The sequence below is a fragment of the Orcinus orca genome, chromosome 15 (genome assembly GCF_937001465.1).
Source record: "Orcinus orca chromosome 15, mOrcOrc1.1, whole genome shotgun sequence".
Taxonomy (NCBI): domain Eukaryota; kingdom Metazoa; phylum Chordata; class Mammalia; order Artiodactyla; family Delphinidae; genus Orcinus; species Orcinus orca.
Window position 1 is genome coordinate 66,143,418 of NC_064573.1, and position 17,734 is coordinate 66,161,151.

The window sequence follows — 17,734 nt, forward strand, 5'->3', positions numbered from 1 at the left end:
TGTAATTTTTTTTTTTTAATCCAAAATATGTTTATTGGGATGGTTTTCCATTCATCTTGATTCTGGGGGCTTTTAGTGCCGCTTCCGTCTGAAGGAGCATTCTTCCGTAAGCCTTGCTTTTCCTCCTGTAGGCTGACAGAGGACAGTAGAGTCGCCAACACACAAAACTACTGTTTGTGCATGGCTAAAGATGGTGGTGATTTTATAGCATCCTGGGCATTTCACGTCCATGAAATAGGAATTGAGGCTCTGCACCAGGTGCTTTGTCTTGTGTTTCCTCTTTTCTGGAGAGGGATGAAGGAGATCCTTTGTGAGAGGCATGATCTTGTGGGGAGGCCATCACTGTTGGAAAGGACGTCTGTAATTTTTTTGTTTGCTGTTTTTCCTATAGAGGAAATCAAAATTTTCTGAGTAGTGAAGCGAGTTGCCAAATGAGAACCTGGTTTTGTTTTGTTTAGGAAGATTCTTACTGAACTAGAGTGTTTAAGTAGGTATTGCAGAGTCACCTAGGTGAATTCTCAAGCTGTGGATAATGAATCTGAAATCCAGCTAGATAAGGTCTCTGATCAAAGGTTATACCCATCTAGCTCATAGTATAGCCAAGGGCAGTATCCTTTAGTATCCTTTTGTGTATTTGAACTGCCACGTTAAGAACAAGTAGTGGAAGGCCACTTAGATGTTCACAGATGCTTGTGTTTGTTAAATTCAGTTGTGAATTTTGGAATGAGGGGCCAAAACACTGATATTCTTGGAAGACCATAACGAGAGTTCAGAAACTAGGTTCTTGTTCCAGCTTCCCCAAAGAGTTTATTTGATAATAAAATGATAGTAACAACAGTTAATTGCTTCATGCCAGTCACTTTTAAACATGGTCTAAAGTAATCTTTATAGCAGCCCTACTGGAATAAGGGTTATTCCTATTTTGCATTTGAGGAGACTGAGGCTCAAAGAGATTAAGTTACATGCGAAAGGTTACACAGCTGCTAAGTGGCAGATGTAAGGCACCAAGATTGAAGGCAGTAAGATTTATCTGGCCACATGGTTAGTGCTTTTAACCATTAGGCAAGACCTCCTACTGTAGTCAGTTTTACTTTGTTTCCTTGTCTATACAGCAGAGGGTTTACTTACCACTTTAAAAGTCTTCAATTTTAGTTTATCTCGAACCTTTTATTTGAGGATTCTGGGATATTTCTCTGTATTTCTTTTGCTATTTTATAGTTTGTTAATAGAACAGAGCAAAGGCAAAGAATTGAACCTCAGTTGAGTCACTTGTTTGAAATTGGAGAATTTTCTGGGAATTTGACTTATCGTGTTGAATTGGAACCACTTGCTTGCATAAGCATTTTGAGGGTTGGATGTATCATTTTGGAAGCTCTGGAATTTATTACCTGGATCACACCTTAGAAGTTGTTTACTTCTGAATGTGTCCAGTCCTGCCAGAAGAAAATATGAACCCCCGAACACCTAGATAAGTTTTTGGTTTGTAGCCAATTTCAGGACCTTTCTTTATTGTGACTTGACTGGAAGTTCATTTCTAGAGGAAACAGATTTTTAATTTTCATAAAATGTGACTTGTTAATCGTAATGACGGTAGATATATCTCCTCTGGGTTAAATGATGCAGTGTTACCTTTGGAGAAGGGAGGACTTGCCTTCTGCTTTATTCTAATTAAAAAAAAAAACAAGACCATTTTAGGGTGTCTGACATCTACAATATTGCCATATTGAATTGTGAAAAAAGTGACCCTTTATCTCCCATTTAGCAGAGTCCAGGATAGAAATCAGTGTGGTGCAGTAAAAAGAGCATGGGCTTGGGAGCCAGCCAAACTTATGTTTGACTGCTTCCTGGCTGTGCCCTTGGGTAGGTCAACTTATCTGAGCCTCAGTTTCTTCATGTACAAAATGGGGCTAATCTGACAATGTTTATGAGAATTATGTAAAATAATGTTTATAAGGTAATTAGTTCCCATATGGTTCACAGTAAATATTGAATAAATGGTGACAGTTATTTGTTTTATTTATAATATTACCTCATATAAACCAAAAGTTGGTCAGTGTGGTAGCTACTTGCTGTTTGGTGGTAGTCATTAGGCAGATTAATTTTTAGTAAATTCTGGAGCATCTGTTGGAGATGATAAACCCCTGCCTTAAATTTAAAAATTTTTTTTGTGTTAGGTCTACAGTAACTGTTGATGGTTATTCTCTTGATTATATCAGCATTAAGGTTTGAAGCAGGCCTGGGAAATTCTAACAGGAAGGTCTTAGGCTAATTTGCTTTAATATTGCATGTTGCTCATGAAATGATTGAAGTTAGAATTAAATTCAGTCAATGAACTACTAAATGTAGTTTTATGCTGTTACTGCTCTTTGGTGATGGATTTTGTGACTGCTACTAAAATGTTCATGAGTAGTCAAGGGCCAGATACCAGATGTAGCGATGGTAGTGATGTTCCTTTGGCATAAGGGGCGTATCTTAAATCACTCTGTATGCAGTATTGCTAAGTGCTCTGATAGAGCAGGGTGCTTAAGTATAAGATGCCTGTTTTCTATGTCTCTTCGTGTCTGCACATTTAATAACTTATTATCTTGGCCATATATTTTTGGGTTGTTTTCTTGGTATGTGAAGTGAATGTAAAGGAACCTTTCATCTCTAGAGACCATATATCTTATAATTTATAATCCTGTTGAAATGTGGGTTCACACTCTGACTATGTTAAAGCCATTCGAATGTAAAATGGTTGCTCTAGAATTTTTATCTTTATTTTCTAGCAGTTAAGGCAATTAACTCTTAACAGTATATCCAAGAATTCAGCAGAAGCTATCACTGTGTGATGGGGTTATGGATAATCTATGGCTTTAAATTCAGGCTGAATATAAATAGACCATTTTCCTTACATAATGAGTAGATTTACACTTGAATTTGTCACTGGAAATGCTGAGCTGCAAAGTTATTTTGATCGTAGCACAAATGGTATAAAAGCCACAATCAGTTGAAAGTGAAAGAGGTTGTTAAAAATCTTTGTCTTTTTCCAGATGGTTGATCTTTCTTGGATCACATGCAAAGAATCTTTAGGTCTGTGAAGAAAATAATTTCCTTTGATACTTATACAGATATCTCTATCTCAACTGCCAGCTAGCAATGAGTACACCTCTTTGAATGTTATTTGAAAAAAAGGGGAGAGCTTACACAGTTGGTACGTTTTTGGTTCTTATGAATTTAAGAGATACTTAGAACTTTGGCTTTAGCATTTGTTAGTAGGATCAGTTATTCACTTGGAGGTTTGGAGAAGAATCCGAGTTTTGTCTCTGACCTTACCAACAGTTGTCACAAAAGGCTCCTTTTATGATGTGTCAGCACACATCACAAAAGCACCCCTTAGCTACATTTTAAAGTATCTGTTAACTTATCTGAAATATGTATTGTGGAACAGCATTGATACTGTGCGGAACAACGAAGACATTTGGAATGTTTTCTTTAGATTCTAAATGTACAAGACACTTTTCTAAGCATTGTGTAGAAAGCAGTAAAAACTTAGCCAGAAGTGCTCTTTGTGCTTGCCCTTTTGAGATATTATTGAATTCTAAATGTCTTTAATTTTCATGTGAAACAATCAGAAATATGTATTGGTGAGAAGCAATTGCTGTTTCTGTTTTTGATTTCTTTGCCCTGATGGCAAAGGTATCAGAATTAGTTTTCCAGATTATTGATATTCACCATTGTCACTACCAAAGGCCAGATAATCCCAAAGATTTCTACATACAAATTGTAGTCTCATTCTTACTAAGATTGTACTCTTGTTTTTTTTCCAGGAGCTATATTTCTGATATTCCTTGACTTCAAGTACAAATTCTTTTTGAAATGAGAAATATTGCAGTAGAATTTGTTACTTTACATTTTAGCCTTCAAAATTAAAAAGAAAATTTAGGGGGCTTCCCTGGTGGCGCTGTGGTTGAGTCCACCTGCCAATGCAGGGGACACGGGTTCGTGCCCTGGTCCGGGAAGATCCCACATGCGGCAGAGAGGCTGGGCCCGTGAGCCATGGCCGCTGAGCCTGCGCGTCTGGAGCCTGTGCTCCGCAGCGGGAGAGGCCACAACAGTGAGAGGCCCGCGTACCGCAAAAAAAAAAAAAAAAAAAATTAAAAAAATTTAGAGTATAGAAAACTAATTCACTTTATAAGTTTCTTAGTCATTGCTTAGTCAGACAGGAAAATGATTGGTTGAAAGCTTGAAAACAAAGATTTACTTTTAACTTATATTACCATCATCAAATCACTTTAATTTTCCAGCTTATTTTCCCTATTTAATTAGTTGAAGTAATCAGAATATTTTTTTGTTTCTTCAATTGATAATTTGAAGAATTTAAGGTGATGATTTTAGAGACAAATTTTTTTTTAATGAGTTTGTCTTTTATTTATTTATTTAAATTAATTATTTTTGGCTGCGTTGGGTCTTCATTGCTGCCTACAGGCTTTCTCTAGTTGTGGCGAGCTGTGGTTACTCCTGGTTGTGGTGTGCGGGTTTCTCATTGCAGTGGCTTCTCTTGTTGTGGAGCAAGGATTCTAGGCACGTGGGTTTCAGTAGTTGTGGCTTGTGGGCTCTAGAGTGCAGGCTCAGTAGTTGTGGCGCATGGGCTTATTTGCTCCGTGACATGTGGCATCTTCCTGGACCAGGGCTTGAACCCGTGTCCCCTGCATTGGCAGGTGGATTCTGTTTTTTTTTTAATATTTTAAAAATTATTTTAAAATTTATTTATTTTTTAGCATCTTTATTGGAGTATAATTGCTTTACAGTGGTGTGTTAGTTTCTGCTGTATAACAGAGTGAATCAGCTATACATATACATATATCCCCATATCTCTTCCCTCTTGCGTCTCCCTCCCTCCCACCCTCCCTATCCCACCCCTCTAGGTGGTCACAAAGCACTGAGCTGATCTTCCTGTGCTATGCAGCTGCTTCCCACCAGCTATTGGTTTTACATTTGGTAGTGCATATATGTCTATGCCACTCCCTCAGTTTGTCCCAGCTTACCCTTCCCCCTCCCCGTGTTCTCAAGTCCATTCTCTAGTAGGTCTGTGTCTTTATTCCTGTCCTGCCCCTAGGTTCTCCATGACCTTTTTTTTTTTTTTTTTTTTTTTTAGATTCCATATATATGTGTTAGCATACGGTATTTGTTTTTCTCTTTCTAACTGACTTCACTCTGTATGACAGACTTCAGGTGCATCCACCTCACTACAAATAACTCAGTTTCATTTCTTTTTATGGCTGAGTAATATTCCACCATATATATGTGCCACATCTTCTTTATCCATTCATCTGTCGATGGACACTTAGGTTGCTTCCATGTCCTGGCTGTTGTAGATAGAGCTGCAGTGAACATTGTGGTACATGACTCCTTTTGAATTATGGTTTTCTCAGGGTATATGCCCAGTAGTGGGATTGCTGGGTTGTATGGTAGTGCTATTTTTAGTTTTTAAGGAACCTCCATACTGTTCTCCATAGTGGCTGTATCAATTTACATTCCCACCAACAGTGCAAGAGGGTTCCCTTTTCTCCACACCCTCTCCAGCATTTATTGTTTGTAGATTTTTGGTTGATGGCCATTCTCACTGGTGTGAGGTGATACCTCATTGTAATTTTGATTTGCATTTCTCTAATGATTAATGATGTTGAGCATCCTTTCATGTGTTTGTTGGCAATCTGTATATCTTCTTTGGAGAAATGTCTATGTAGGTCTTCTGCCCAGTTTTGGATTGGGTTGTTTGTTTTTTTGATACTGAGCTGCATGAGCTGCTTGTAAATTTTGGAGATTAATCCTTTGTCAGTTGCTCCATTTGCAAATATTTTCTCCCATTCTGAGGGTTGTCTTTTTGTCTTGCTTATGGTTTCCTTTGCTGTGCAAAAGCTTTTGAGTTTCATTAGGTCCCATTTGTTTATTTTTGTTTTTATTTCCATTTCTGTAGGAAGTGGGTCAAAAAGGATCTTGCTGTGATTTATGTCATAGAGTGTTCTGACAGGTGGATTCTTAACCACTGTGCCACCAGAGAAGCCCATGGAGACACATTTTTAAAATAAATAAAGATATGGATGTTTCTTGCAGGTGTTTTTCCTTGCAAAATTGTGGGGGGGTTTTTTCATGTAAAATAATTAAGAATTGGATTTTAGTCAGAAGAATTTGAGCTCTGTTAGGGGACTTGGAGATAAAATTTCTACATTTTGTTAATACATCATGGTACTGCCTTTGGATCAGCAGCAGATATATTCACTGATCTCATGGGGAAAAGTTCTTCCTAAAATTCCAAGAACTGGTAGTTTTAATTAAAAATTTGCATTTGTAAAAATTTGAAGATTTATTTGAGGAAAAACCAGTGTTCCTGGACACTTGAAATTTGGGTATTTATTTTATAAACAAGCGTTTTACAATTTGTTTTGAACAATATAGTAAGTGCTCATAGATCCTAGACACTGCTTATTTAGTATTGATATATTTCATTCTCAATTTTTAGAAATTTTCACTTTATCTATTGGCTGAAACTTTACATACAAAAAAATCAACTGGAATAACATGGTTATTTTTGAAAAATTGATGATGGTAATATGTGGGTTAATGCTTTTATATTTTCTTTAATCAAAAGTCAGAGTTTCAGGACTCCCCTGGAGGTCCAGTTGTTAAGTCTCCGTACTTCCACTGCAGGGGGCACAGGTTCCATCCCTGGTCAAGGAACTAGGGTCCCACATGCCACAAGGTGTGGCCAAAGAAGAAATATGTCAGAGTTTCTAGGTGGTTCTAGGTAGACACATCTACTTTTATATCTAACGAGGACTATTATGGGAAACAGCACAAATTAAAGAAGGTATAAATGGAGGAAGAAATGTAAGGAGACATCTTACACATAAACATCATCTTTATTGAGTTCTGAATAACATGGTAATTGTGAACTTATCCCACTCACATTTTGAGCAGCCTCCTAGAGGAGGAGATGACCATTGGCTACCCTCCTTGAAAGGGCTAACTTGAACAAGGGCCCTAGGAGGCCACACCAAGCCCTTATCCTCTTAGGATAAGGAGGAATTGTTTAAGAGTGTCTTGGATTCCTTTCTTTAATGTGGAGAAAGTTTTGTTTTTGGCCAAAATCAGGGAATGTCAAGAAATGGATTATTTTCTTTCTCCCCACTTTCAAATGGAGTATTTTTGCTTATAAATTGCACAAAACTGAGTGGGTTTTCACCAGTAAATCACACAAAGGTATTGGTAAAGCTGAATGCTAGCAATTTGTCCTTTGAGAATTCTTAAGAGATATGCAGAAACTGACAGCTGGTTAAGGCAATGAAAAATGAAATATAGGCATTTTTCAGGGTAGAATACGAATAGTGAAAAACACTGTTTTAGAAGTAGTATACATAGGAATCTTTGAATGTTTTAGAGTGGGTTCCTCTACTCAAAATAGTAAGAATAAACATTTTTGAGTAGATAGCAGGACTTGACAGGTTAACACTTGAGGACTACTAGTGAGCTCTGGAAAGACTTGAATTGTGGGGAAATTTAAACTTCAGTAATGTAAATTGATGATGCAAATGACAATTTTAGGGTTTTTTTCCCCAAAAACTTTATTTTATAACCTTGACTTTTTATTAGGAATCATAGTTTAATTCCATAATTCTTTTCCTGACTCTCAATATTTATCATTTCAGAACCACTCATGAATTCTTGTTTGGTGCTCTTGCTGAACTAGTTGATAATGCAAGGTATGTAGTCTTCAAGCATACAGTCTCTGCGTGAAAACTTTTTGGGTCGTGTGACCTTTGCTCTCTGAAGACTTGGGAGAAGGGCAATTCTGTTGCAAATGCGACTCATTCCTAAGAAGCCTCTTACCCAAAAAGTATTTTTAATAGCACATTAATTGATACCTTAATTCATTCATTGCTGTGCTCCAGCCTAAAAACAGTGAATTTATGACCTCCAAAGCTACCTTCCCTTGTGTATTAGAGCAAGATAATTGTAGTGAAAAACAGGGAATTAAGATAAAAATTTAGTTAGCTAATTACTAGGATAGACAAGCTCTGTTTTAATTTGTGCTACCAGGACAGTACACTATCTAATGTCTTTAAAATTATGTCAGAGTTCTGTGTCTTCCCAAAATGTATAATCAGCCCTCTGTATCTGCAAGTTCTGCATCTGTGATTCAATGAACCATGATCGAAAGTATTTGAAAGTTCCAGAAAGTTCCAAAAAAGCAAAACTTGAATTTGTTGCATGCTGGCAACTATTTACATAGCATTTACATTGTATTAGTTATCATAAGTAGCTAGAGATGATTTTAAGTAGACGTGAGGATGTGCATAGGTTATATGCAAGTACTATACTATTTTATATAAGGGAGTTGAGCATCTGCAGATTTTGGTATTCCTGGGTGGTCCTGGAACCAATCCCCTGCAGATACGGAGGAGTGACTGTATTTTATTGTCAGATGACTCAGGTTGATCAAAGCATCTTCCATTGTTAGCAATTGTGCTTAGAAGAAATCATTCTTTAGCACTGTGTTATACTGAATTCTTAGTGATAGAAGCCTATAAATGTTACTGAGCAAGACTGAAAAGTTTGGGTTGGTTCAGAGATAAATAGCAAAGTCCAAATCAGAAGTCTTTTTATAATTATATCACTAAAATATTATCTCAGTCTTGTTTCTGAATGCAAACATAAAATTCAGACATGGCGTTTATTGACCAAGTGTTGATGACTAATGAAGGAAGAAGAGGATAAGAGTTGACAGGAGTACTTTCTAAACAGATCTCCAGTTAATGACATAATGATAATTATGTCTACCTATGTCCATGCTATAAACCTATACTATTATTACTTTTATTGTTATTATTCACTGGACTGCTTATGGAAGTGTGCTGGTTAACAAGTTGTTTAACTAGAAAGCTCCCATTTTCAGTGTTTTCAATTATTTCAATCCTGGTTGACTTACAATTTTTATATTCAATTTAAAAATGTTGTAGCTTAATGGAACTGTGTTTGAATTTCCCACTTGTTAGTTTAGTGAGACTGTAATGTGTTTTGTCAGACTGCTTTTTTGTATATCATACGGTGAACTGGAGATTGTCTGGGAGTGTATGTTCCTGCTCATGCACACATTTTGCCAATCTTTTTTATTTTTGAAAATGTTTTTATGTCTTTGAGAATAGGCACATGTAGAGTTGTATGGATTTGAGTGGATTTTTCACATTTAAAACCAATGAAACTCTGTGCCTCACTTTCCTTGTCTACAGTTGGCAGAACTGGACTAGATTACTTTCAAGCCTTTATGGAAGACTTCATTGATAACTGAACTTTTATTTCAGCTGATGGCTGGAGTCTAATGGACTGTCCCAACTTCCTTTCAAGTTTAGGGAGGATCAGATTATGGGCTTATGAATCAGTCTGCTGACTATAGTGTGTATACCATGAGACCTGATTTTTCTTAGGCTTTGTGGCAAGTTGTTGTTTTCTTTTTTCTCAAATCTTGGTGAGAAGAAAAAATGGACAAGTTATTGGAACATTGTTTATGATTGCAATCAAATGAGTGATTGGAGTCATTTCCTAGTGTGTAAAAGAAATGTTCTTTTTTATTCTCTAAAAAAGGATAAAACATTTTTTAGATGTTTTTAAACATCTAAAAAATGTTCTTTTTAGATGTTTCACTGTGAAATTTTTATTAAAAAAGTGTGTCTAGGTCCTGTGTATCCTGTGATTATTTTAAATAATTTGGAGCTCCAGAAGTGTTTCATAGACAAGTAAGGAAAATTGTGTTACCAAATGTAAAAGTATATCTTTAATGTATATAGAATTTCTTTATGACTTCCTGAAGATAGATTCAAAATAGTACGTATCCCCCTCAAAATATTGTGCATCTCGATGGTTGGTATTTTCATATTCTCATTTGAATCTTGATTTTTTTTTCTTTTAACTTTGCAGAGATGCTGATGCCACCAGAATCGATATTTATGCAGGTAAGACAGACATCAGTCCTTTCTTCTAATGCCCAGTTCCCGAAAGCATTTATTGCTGTGCCTAAGAAGAAATGAGTGGGAAAAAACTGGTTTTTGGAGCGTGGGTAGACAGCCTGATTACTACAGGTCTTAGGGAGAAACAGGGCAGCCCTCGTCAGGCATGTAATAGAAATCAAGAATATTGGTGTAAAGGAACTAACACAGGGTGCCCAGATCTATAGATCTATTTAAATAAATCCGCTAGGAGATTTATGGGGGTGATGGGGAGTGAAATGACCAAGTACCACTGATTGTCCTGATTGGAGTTAGCAGGTGACCAGGTTTGTGGTTCCTGCAGCCAAAGAGAGATCTTGTTGAAGGCCATCTTCTCCCTCTGCAGCCTTGGTGAGGACAAGTCCCAACTTGGAGAGTTGCTGGTGTCAGTTGTATAAAACAGTTGTGTAACCAGGTTGACACTGAGGTCTGCAGAGATGTTCTCAGGCAGAGAAGTTATGTAGGAAGAAGGGCTGCTTTGCTTCGAATTTAAAGATATTGACAGCGTCTACTATTTTGCCTAATTGGCTCTGCTCTTTGGCAGTAAGATCCTTTTTTTTTTTTTTTTATGGAGTGGGTACAACAGTGGAAGAAATCTTAGTCATTATTATTTATTTATTATTTGATAAATAGCTTGCTTTTTGCCTGTTCAGTGTTTGCACCAGCACATTTTTTGGTCGTTTGAATGCTAAAAATTTGGAAGTGGAACAGAGGAAGATGGCTTTTAAATCCAATTTGGGTAGCATTGTCTAGCTTTTGAGAAAACTTGAGTGTTTTTATGGGAATATATGGTTATCAAATAATCCCTCTTTTTCTTCACAGACCTGTTTGATAAATGGGGATAATCACACAATAGGAAGTAATTCTTAGAATTTCCAATGCCATATAATTATAAAGAATCTCCCCAGATATGAATTTCTTATTCCTTTCTTTGGAGCAAAGAAAATATTCAGAACAGCTAAAAGTCAGCTATACTGCTTAAATTCTAAAGCTTTCTGTTCAGAAGGCTCTGCCAAAGTGGTAAAAATAAGACTACTTTTATTTTTAGAAGAAAATAACAAGAAAAGGGGGCATAGCAGCAGAATGTTAGAAGATGGTTACTAAACCCTCAGGCCAGATGGAGGCATCATTCCCAAGCCACAGTATGTCTTACATCTCAGTGTGCTTTAGTGAGGAGTAGTAACCGCTACCTCTGAAAGAAATGGTGGCTGTTTTAATCATTGCACAGATGGCAAAGCACAGAATGGGTCTCCACTCCAAGTGATGTTGAAGGGACAAATCATCATAGCCAAATCTATTTGGAAGAAGCTTTTTTTTTATTTTGGCTGCGCCACGCAGCCTATGGAAGTTTAGTCCCCAGATCAGGGATCGAATCCGAGGCCCCAGCAGTGAGAGCGCCTAACCACTGGACCTCCAGGGAATTACTGGAAGAAGCTTTTTAAAAGAGATCATCCCTGCTCCTTCTTAACTACCTTTGGTGGGTGAATTTCAGCAAGGAAATTTAGTGCTTTACCCTTAGAATGCAGCAGAACAAACAGTTGGATTTCACTTTAAATGAAAAGGGCCCAGTGTGCATTCATTCTGTGCTCAGTGTTACTGCTGTTGTGTTTTGGGAGGAGTCAAGAGAGCATGAGATTGGGGCCTTTGCTAAATTCTCATTAGACAGCTTAGTCACTAATTGGAGAGACAGCACTCTACAGATGATTAGAGAACAATAACTTGATCTTGAGGGAACTGTCAAGGTAGTTAAGGATTAAATGGTGTGATAGAAGCGCTAAGCACTATAGCATTTTGGAGAAAGACTTGATTTACTCTCAAGTACCTTGAGATTGGGAATCTTGACTGAGGTGCCCCTAACTTCACACTTTTCTACTTCAGTGCCGTATTAACACATTCAACAGGAGGAATAAAAGCAACCTCATTTTACAAGTAGAATAATAGAATTAGTAATATAAAGTTTTTGTTCTTACTGTATTGGGGAAAGTATCTTCCTGTCTCCCATTCTGAAACTAGATTGATAACTGAACTCGGAAATCTCCCCCAACATCAGATGTAGTTTGAATTCACCACACATTCACATTGTAATTTAAAGAAGGGTGAGAAAGGAATCAGACTCCCGTACCCAAAGCATTCCTGTTAGGTGGGGCCAGACCATAACGTGCCTGTCAGAAGTAGAGTGTATTTTTATTGATCTTCTGGACTTCCTTGGATAGGGACTGCCATGCCTCAAAGAAAGATCCCTTTTGTGATGCCAGGTCAATGGTTAGTAAATGGAAAATTAGAGCAAATGTAGCTGAAACAAATACTGCTCAAACACATTGCAAAGTACGAGGAACTTGAGTGTTGTTCTGTTACAGCCTCCGCTGAGGACAACATCATTTTATCGCCTCTGACTTTTGACTTATAGCTCCATTTCACATCTCCTTTCCAGCTTCTTTCTGTTTCCTGTTCTCCCCAATGGGAGTTGGATGGAGGAACGTTGGGCTAACTTGGAGAGGCCAGACTTGGTCATGTTGGGGGAAACTTAGATGTGCAGCCTTCCACACTGGGTCTGTGATTGTACATAGCTGCTACCAGGGCCTGAAGCACAACTGCAAAGAAGGTAGTTTGGTTTTGCCCTCCTTGTCTTGCTTCTGAGATGTATGTTGGGACGGGGAGCAGACAACCTCCAGCTGCCTAGACTCCCTTCTGTCCAGAACTCCCCCATCTTCATAAAAATCCTTTGCTTAGAGGCTTTAGACAGCACTCAATTGACTGACTAAAGTGAATAGAATGTGCTAGGAATGCATCTCTAACTGCTGGGATGTCTGGGGAGATAGGTTCAAGCAGAGAGGCCTTCTAGTTCTTGCTAGCTCTAGCTCTCTGCTTCTCAAAGAGTGGACCAGTGGTGGACAGTATTGGCATCACCTGGGAGCTTGTTAGAAATGCAAATTCTCAGGTACCACCTCTGACCCACACTACTAGACTTTGCAGGGTGGAGCCCCGAATCTGTATTTTAACAGGCTCTTCAGGTGATCCTTATGCACACTGCCTTTGCTCTAGCTGACACTCTTCTCAGTCTCCTTCTGCTTAAACCCTCCTGCTTACTGATCTGCTACAGGGAGTAGCTATCCTATGAATTGTAAGCTCCCTGAAGGCAGTGATCACATCCGCATTATTCTCGGCTATTATCTTCATCACAGAGCCAGGCACATTGAATAACTGAGTGACAGGGATAAGCATTTTAGCCAAGTGAAGATGCCATACTGCCTCCTTACAAAGTTGAAGGAGTTACTGCTGTGTCACCTAGTCTCTTTTGGCCCTGAGGCAGTGCCACACGTGACTGTGGACCTGAGCACTGCTAGCTGCTTACTTACTGTTGGTCACTGTGTGGCCAGGAGGACCCTCCATAGGTGGGTCTCTTACTCTCGTAAACATATGAAAAAGCTTTAAAATGAAGTCCTTGGGCAAGAAAGGGATCTCAGACCTACTGTTAAGTGATGATTGTGTGTTAAAACAGCCTGTGTGGACTTCCCTGGTGGCGCAGTGGTTAAGAATCCGCCTGCAAATGCAGGGCACACGGGTTCAAGCTCTGGTCCAGGAAGATCCCACATGCTGTGTGTGGAGCAACTAAGCCCGTGCGCCACAACTACTGAGCCTGTGCTCTAGAGCCCGCGAGCCACAACTACCGAGCCTGTGTGCCACAACTACTGAAGCCCGTGCGCCTTGAGCTCATGCTCCACAATAAGAGAAGCCACTGCAATGAGAAGCCTGCGCACGGCAGCGAAGAGTAACCCCCACTTGCTGCAACTAGAGAAAGCCCGCGCGCAGCAACGAAGACCCAACGCAGCCAGACATGAATAAATTTTTTTTAAAAAGCATCAAAATTAAAAAAAAAGAAAACGGCCCGTGAGTCCTGTTCTACCAAACATAAGGACCTAGAAGTAATTCCTAGGTAGTGTTCAAGAAATGCCAGTAATCAATCCTTGGAGGTTTTTCAGATACACTTGGCTTGAACCAATTTCTAGATCCCAAAGCAGAGTCTTCGTGTACATTTTATGGCTAAAGCATACAGCAAATGGCTCTTGGCTAGATTTAGAACACTTTCTTTACCACGCTCTGTTCCTGACCCAGTTTGAGTCTCCATATGACACTTTGCTTCCTCCAGAAGGAAACTTTGAGGAATTTTTGCACCTTTTTTGCCCTTGCTTCTGCTTACTAGATCTCATTTGGGTTCTCCAGACTGATAAAAGGCACTGCCACAGGAAAAATTTTCTTATCTACCAGTAGTACTTCCAAGAAGGTCCTTATTCTCGAACTTTCAGGAAACACCTGTGATTAATGTTTCAGCAAAGTTCAGCTTCCTGAACATCGAATGATACTTGAAAATCTCTGTGGCTTATAGTACTTCTGAAATAGCACTTTAAATTACATTAACTAGTCCATTTAACAGAGGTGGTTATGACTTACTTGAGTATTTAACTTGAGGGGAGGACAAAGAGCATTTTAAACTGAGGTTCCACTGCTTAGATAGTTGGGTGAAGTTGGTGAACTGCAGCTTGGGGGAGACAAAAATGTCCTCAATTAGGGAATAGACTCCAAGGCAGCCTTGGGCTTATCCCTGTAGTACCTTAAACTGACCTTCTTCCTTTTTAGTACAAATGCTCTCCTGATTCCAAGGCCTGTGCCGTTCCTCCTTTGCCTGCCTAGTCCTCATCACTGGGGTCAAAAGGCACCTTGGAAACTCTAGTGTGGTTCCCTTCCCTGTTTGGGAATCTCTTCTCCAGTGTTTCTGATGTGCTTGGACCCAGACTGCTCTGAGTGACCACTTGCTGCTGTAGAGACAGCTGCTGAAGGAAGGGGTTCTTCTAGCCACTGGAATGGCAGCCTTAGTCTCATACATTTCCTTCCTGTCGGTCAGGACGCCCTGCCACAGCTGCTCTGTCTCTTATTGTCGAAGGACTGTTCCTCTCTCCAGTCGAGCAGGTCCAGTTGGAAACCAGGCAGCTCTCACTATACTCTGTGCCATCTCACTTCTGGGATGGGGAGCTATTTGAAGGACCCATAGCAAGGAGGGGATGTGATGATGAATACTGATGGCCCAGAAACTATGGTTGGCCTGGGGCTAGTCACATACTGACTTAGTAATTCACCTTCTAGATAGCAGCTGCTACCACTGTGTCCATAGCACGTCTGGCTCCATCACTTTATCTGAAGGCTACCCCGAACTTAACCCACAAACGAGGTGCCCTGTTGTATTTGAGCACTGTTGATAAGGTACAGCATGTAGTAGTTGGAGTACTTTAGTGTCCACAGCAGAAGGCAGAGGTGGAAAAAATCCAGGTGCAGAGAGGCAGAAGGATGGTTGAGGTGTGTATGAAATCCGTGCATGTTCAGTGGCCCTGGCTGTGGCTAGATGCTGGACTAGGTATTCTCTGTCCCTTCCTTATACATTCTCTTATGCTTTGTCGTGGACTAGAATGCAGTGGAGAGCCTTTGATGGAAATTCCTACCATCAAGGGCCCTGACATTTAACTCACACTAGGACTGTTAGAAGGAGAAGGCCTTTTTGGACTAAGCTTCACATTGATCCACCTTCCGATCACAAACAGGTTGCCGCCCTCTGGTGGGTAACTGCCCAGTAATGGCAGCTCCTTCTTTTACAGAAAGGCGAGAGGACCTTCGCGGAGGATTTATGCTTTGTTTTTTGGATGATGGAGCAGGAATGGATCCAAGTAAGTGTTGGGCTGATTGCTTCTTTTGGGGAGGAAGTAACCATTTTTACAAAATGCTTACTGTGTTAACTTGTTTTTCTGCCTCACTCTTGTGACTAGAAGGGAGAGGGAGGTCTCTTGCAACATCTCAGGCTTAATTCCACTCACAGATTTGCTGGGTTTTATTCTAGCATGGGAGATAGGATCTGAATGGCAGCCTGAAGTCCGTTAGATTACCTGTCTCTTGACATTGTATTTATCAGCTTGTGTAACATCCTGGAGCTGGAACTGTGGTGGCCTCCCCCAGCCTTATTACCACGTTCTGGTAACAGAACAAGGGCCCAGTGATGGCAGTACTGACAGGCCAGTCAGAGGTTTCCTCCATTTGCCTCATGGTTGTGAATTTCCTTGGACAGAGGTTTTCAGTAGACAGACAGCCCTGCTTGGATTTAACAAGGCTCAGACCTTTGATTTTTGAGAGTCTGGGAAAGAAAAGCAAACTTTTCACTTTGTCTTGTGTCCGCCACTTCAGGTGATGCTGCTAGCGTGATCCAGTTTGGGAAGTCAGCCAAGCGAACGCCTGAGTCCACCCAGATTGGGCAGTACGGGAATGGGTTAAAATCGTAAGTATACTAGAAGCCTGTCCCAGGACTCAAAACAAAATCGAGCAAGGCCCTCCTGCTTCTGTTCAATGAAAATGTTCCTCGTCCTTGTCCGTCCATCACTGTAATTCTGGAACAGGAGGAGAGTCGGGAAGGAGTTGTGGTTTGGGGACTTAGCAGCTGATGTCCAGCCTACGTCACAGATCAAAGAGTATGAACATCCAAAATCATTGAGGTGGGAGAAGCTGTAGGTTTCTCTTGGCACTGTGCTCTGGAACAGCACCTCTCCTCCTACTGAAAATTGTTATTTTTACCTTGTGGTTGAAGATGCAAGTGGCTGTTTTGTGGGCTTGGGTTGCTTATGAGATGGTGAGGGGGTCACTCCGTGGTGCCGTGTGTCCCCTGAGCACCTGTCACACTTTGTGCCAGGCACTGGGGATCCAGGGTGAGTTAGAGACCCAAAACACCCCCCCACAACACCACCAAAGGACCTGGTTGCTACTCACATGTCCTGCCAGGCCCTGTAGCAGGGACCTACCTAATGTCTCCCCATCCCTTGAGACTTCTTTCTCAGCCCTTGATTCCCACTTGTTTGGCATTTGGAATGTGGTGTTCTGGTTTTGAGTGAAGCCCCAAGAGAAAGATTTCTATTTCTGAAATGCTCACTTCCAGTTGTACATACCTTTGGATGGAATAAGATTTAGTGGGATTGGAGTTTCTACAAATGGAATTCTGAGTCATGTTTCTAGTCTTGCTATGGAAATGTGTTGTTTTATTTGAGGGTGGTGTTTGGGCAGCAGCATCAGTTGTCCCTCCATGCAACCAGCTTGGATGTATGGGGAAGAGAGAGAGTGCTTCCCATGATGGCAAGGACCTGGTACCTGGATCTCCCACTTGTCTCTCAATAACAAGCACTTACCATGTGCTGGGCACTGTGCTAAAAACTTTACTTGGATGATTTCGTTTAATCCTCACCATAGCCCTGTGAGGTATATGTACTATGATTCTCATCTTCAGATGAGAAAATTGAGGTTTATAGGGGTGATGTGACTTGCCCAAAGGTGTGAAAATGCCCAAGTGTAGAGCTGAGATATGCACCACGTCTTTCTGACTGCAAGGCCGGAGCTGCTGTCCATCTCACTTCAGTCAAACCAAAGTTCAAATCTGACATCAGCCGCTTAATTGCTTCTGTGAGCCTCAGCCTCCTCCTTTGTAAATTGAGATTATAACACATATGAGTAGGTTAAGAATCTATCATTACTGTGAGAGCCCTAGCCTAGTTTCTCCCTTCTTACTTCATCTCTCCTTTGATTTTTCCATGGTAGATTTTGGGCCTGATTTGGTGGGCCTGGGGTAGGGCCCAGGTGATTCTGGTGTGGTGATCTAAGTTTCCAACAACTGAGTTCTCCTAGAGTCA

The 17,734-nt window shown here is 40.1% G+C and overlaps 2 protein-coding genes across 13 annotated transcripts in view; one reads left to right on the forward strand and one right to left on the reverse strand.

Moving 5' to 3' along the window:
- Nucleotides 1-17,734, forward strand: part of MORC2 (MORC family CW-type zinc finger 2) — a 40,403-nt gene that overhangs the window by 2,483 nt on the left and 20,186 nt on the right. For 6 of the 12 annotated variants that reach the window (XM_033412769.2, XM_033412770.2, XM_049698563.1 and 3 more), the window contains exons 2-6: nt 7,689-7,742; nt 9,955-9,989; nt 12,454-12,624; nt 15,668-15,736; nt 16,248-16,338. In XM_033412769.2, the coding sequence (XP_033268660.1) occupies nt 7,689-7,742; nt 9,955-9,989; nt 12,454-12,624; nt 15,668-15,736; nt 16,248-16,338 (420 nt within the window). Of the gene's footprint in view, nt 1-3,053; nt 3,073-3,125; nt 3,194-7,688; nt 7,743-9,954; nt 9,990-12,453; nt 12,625-15,667; nt 15,737-16,247; nt 16,339-17,734 lie in introns of those variants that run through there. The other 6 variants (XM_033412774.2, XM_004283713.4, XM_012538206.3 and 3 more) reach the window with 4 other exon arrangements.
- On the reverse strand, nt 73-321 carry LOC101276149 (40S ribosomal protein S27-like). Its single transcript, XM_012538207.3, has one exon. It carries the CDS (start codon nt 319-321, stop codon nt 73-75), a length of 249 nt encoding a protein of 82 aa, XP_012393661.1.

What these genes read in the sequence shown, in the direction of transcription:
- LOC101276149 (XM_012538207.3), bottom strand. Translation starts at nt 321, where the DNA reads ATGCCTCTCACAAAGGATCTCCTTCATCCCTCTCCAGAAAAGAGGAAA.